The 2826-nt window shown below is 34.9% G+C and overlaps 1 protein-coding gene across 1 annotated transcript in view; it reads left to right on the plus strand.

Moving 5' to 3' along the window:
- Positions 1-2208: 2208 nt before the first annotated feature.
- LOC110224451 (RING-H2 finger protein ATL78) overlaps positions 2209-2826 on the plus strand; it is a 933-nt gene continuing 315 nt past the window's right edge. The window contains exon 1 of the mRNA XM_021010524.1: positions 2209-2821. Within this exon, the coding sequence (XP_020866183.1) occupies positions 2391-2821 (431 nt within the window). The 5' untranslated portion in view covers positions 2209-2390. The remainder of the gene's footprint in view (positions 2822-2826) is intronic.

A 2826-nucleotide genomic window follows, 5' to 3' on the forward strand; every position in this document is an offset into this window, starting at 1 on the left:
TCCAAAAACATCAAAGATTCATCTAATAACCAAAGATTGATAAGTGCTAGTCGTATATTCTTTATGTGTCATATCAATACACTGAACCAAAAAGAAACTAGACAGAATAAATGGTTTGCCGATAACTAATGCCAAGAGTTGTGTGAAGAAGCAGTGTTTAGTCTACAAGATGCAATTATGGTCCAGACCTGGTCGCATGTATTCTTGCTAGTGACAAATGCACGAAGTTTCTGAACAAAAATTACATCTATCTACATGACTCAACGCACTTAAAAATCTATCTATATGCCTCAAAACCGATCCACACGCATGCGTCATCAAAATAGCAATTACCATGAACAAGACAAAAAAAGATAAAAAGATAATATTAGGAACTATGAACAAATAGATATTTACTTAACACAAAGAAATTATTTAGTAGGAAGAATGAACAAATAGATATTTACAGATATTTAGTAGGAACGATGAACAAATATATATTTAATCAAAAGGTCACCAAAAGATGAACACTCAGAAATGGCGTCAAAGAGTAAATGATTAAAGAAGTTTGGTTCCACCAAAGAATGTCAATAATGGTACATAGATGATTAAAAGACAAGACTAAGTCTCTGTGTTTCAGTATTTCAACTTTCTAGCCAAAGAGAACTTTAATTAAAATGTTCCTGAAACTTTTCTTATGGCCCTTAGCACCCATTGGATCCAAACCATTTACACATCATGAATGCATCCAGCAAAAATGTTCTTAGAAATATTTCAAGTTCTCACCAAGTTGCATTATTTCACCTTAAGTCATGTGATTGCACCTCGATATGTTGGTAACATTTCACTTCAATCATTCAAAAAAATAACGTAAATGATCAATTTTAGTTTGAATGATGTTTCTCTCTGTTCAGTTTTCAAACCTTTATTCATGTTACCTCTCATGAAAAATCAAGAATTTCAACTATAAAGTGAATGAGTATCAAATTAAGATATTCCAAACCAACGAATCATTATAGCATACTCAACAAAAGTAAAGTTTATTTGCTTTAAAGAAGGTACCAAGAAAACTAACCACTAAATGTTGTACCAGTTATATGTAACCTAATGGCACAAACAAAAGAAAAAAGGAATCCATTTCCGAGTGAGACTGGTGGGAAAAGATAGAAAAGATGCATCTCCTACTGTGTAACATCAACTTTTTATCCCAAAGATACACAATCTTCCCTAATCTAATGTTTCACTAAACCAGCTATTAGGAAAGTAGCAAGAAACAATGTTCTACAAAAGCACCTTTCAAAGAATCTTGCTTTGATTTGGAGCTACAAGAAAAACATTTGATACTAGATTCATGTAGATTTCCCTCGCAATTTGCAACCAATGAAAGACGATATCTCATAAAGCAAACAAAAAGCATCATTTTTTATTCGTTCATCCGTGGGACCAATTCCTTTACCTCTGATTTAAAACAAAGGCATGTAAAGATAAAGAGAGAAAAATTGTAGTGAAAAAAAAAAGGAGGAGGTGGATACTAATGCTATGAGAGTGATCTATCTTTCTTGATAAAAGTAGCCTTTAACAAGATTGATTGGGAGAGGCTTTGTCCTTTTGGCTACTCTATGGATAACTTGAGTTACTACAGATGGGGTGGATTCCTGTTCCCCAAACATAAGTAGAATTCACTAAATGGAAATATTTCATCCGTACACCCTCAAAACCGCACAAAATCAACAAAACTTTTAAGATCCACCACTGTTAAAAAATAGCAAAAAGGGAAAGAAAAGAAAAGTTAAATCAAACCTTGCTTAGTTTTCTATATGATACACTCCTTTACAGGTTAGACACATATATCACTGGGACAGAACTATCTACGAAAACTCGATTTTCGTCAACACCATAAGTGGAAAACATATATTAGAAGCCCTAATAGGCTAATATCAAGGCACTGTGAGATCTCAGTAAAATGAACCAGGAGATATTATATGAATGCTGCTATCTCAAAGATAGGGAAAGTTCATGGCTGCTCCAGTTAAAAAGCTCATGGGTCCCTGGAAGCAATTCTAGGAGATATGATTTGCTAAGGCCACAGCCACATGGCACTACTATTGCAACAACTGGTATGATGGACCCATTTTCTATAACAAAGCATATTACGCTGCAAATGATTTAATAAAATTCAGACACTAAAGGTACTTAATTTGAGCTTGATCTTTATAGCTTCTTATTCATCCAATTATAATTTTTAAAAATGAAATAAGAAAAAGAATCCCTCATTAAATATCTCAAAAAAAAATTGAAACCTTACCTTTCCTCTATATAAACAAGTAGCCTCCAAACCTTTCCTCTATATAAACAAACAACCTCCAACGGAAACCCAGAAAGCCACCCATCTATCTTAAAACTAAGTTATCATGTCCACTACCACTTCCACTCTCACCATGAAACCAACTGAGTTCTTTCAAGAAATTATTGGAAGTTCTTACTCAAGAAAATTACTATTTCATACCCATGATCAATCACCAACTCCGGCACCATCCCCATATGTAGGCGATAACAACTTTGATGCAAATGTTGTTATGGTCCTATCAGTCCTCTTATGTGCACTCGTTTGCTCACTTGGACTCAATTCTATAATAAGATGTGCCTTGAGGTGCTCCAATTTAGTACCATCTGAAGCTGGTGACAACCACCCCGTTCGCTTGACCAACACAGGAGTCAAACGAAAAGCCTTGAAGAGTTTCCAGACAGTAAGTTACTCTACTGAACTGAATCTGCCTGGCTTAGATACCGAGTGTGCTATCTGTCTCTCGGAATTTGTACCCGAAGAGCGTGTGAAGCTGCTGCCGA

This window comes from Arabidopsis lyrata, assembly GCF_000004255.2.
Source record: "Arabidopsis lyrata subsp. lyrata unplaced genomic scaffold ARALYscaffold_1, whole genome shotgun sequence".
NCBI classification, from domain to species: Eukaryota; Viridiplantae; Streptophyta; class Magnoliopsida; order Brassicales; family Brassicaceae; genus Arabidopsis; species Arabidopsis lyrata.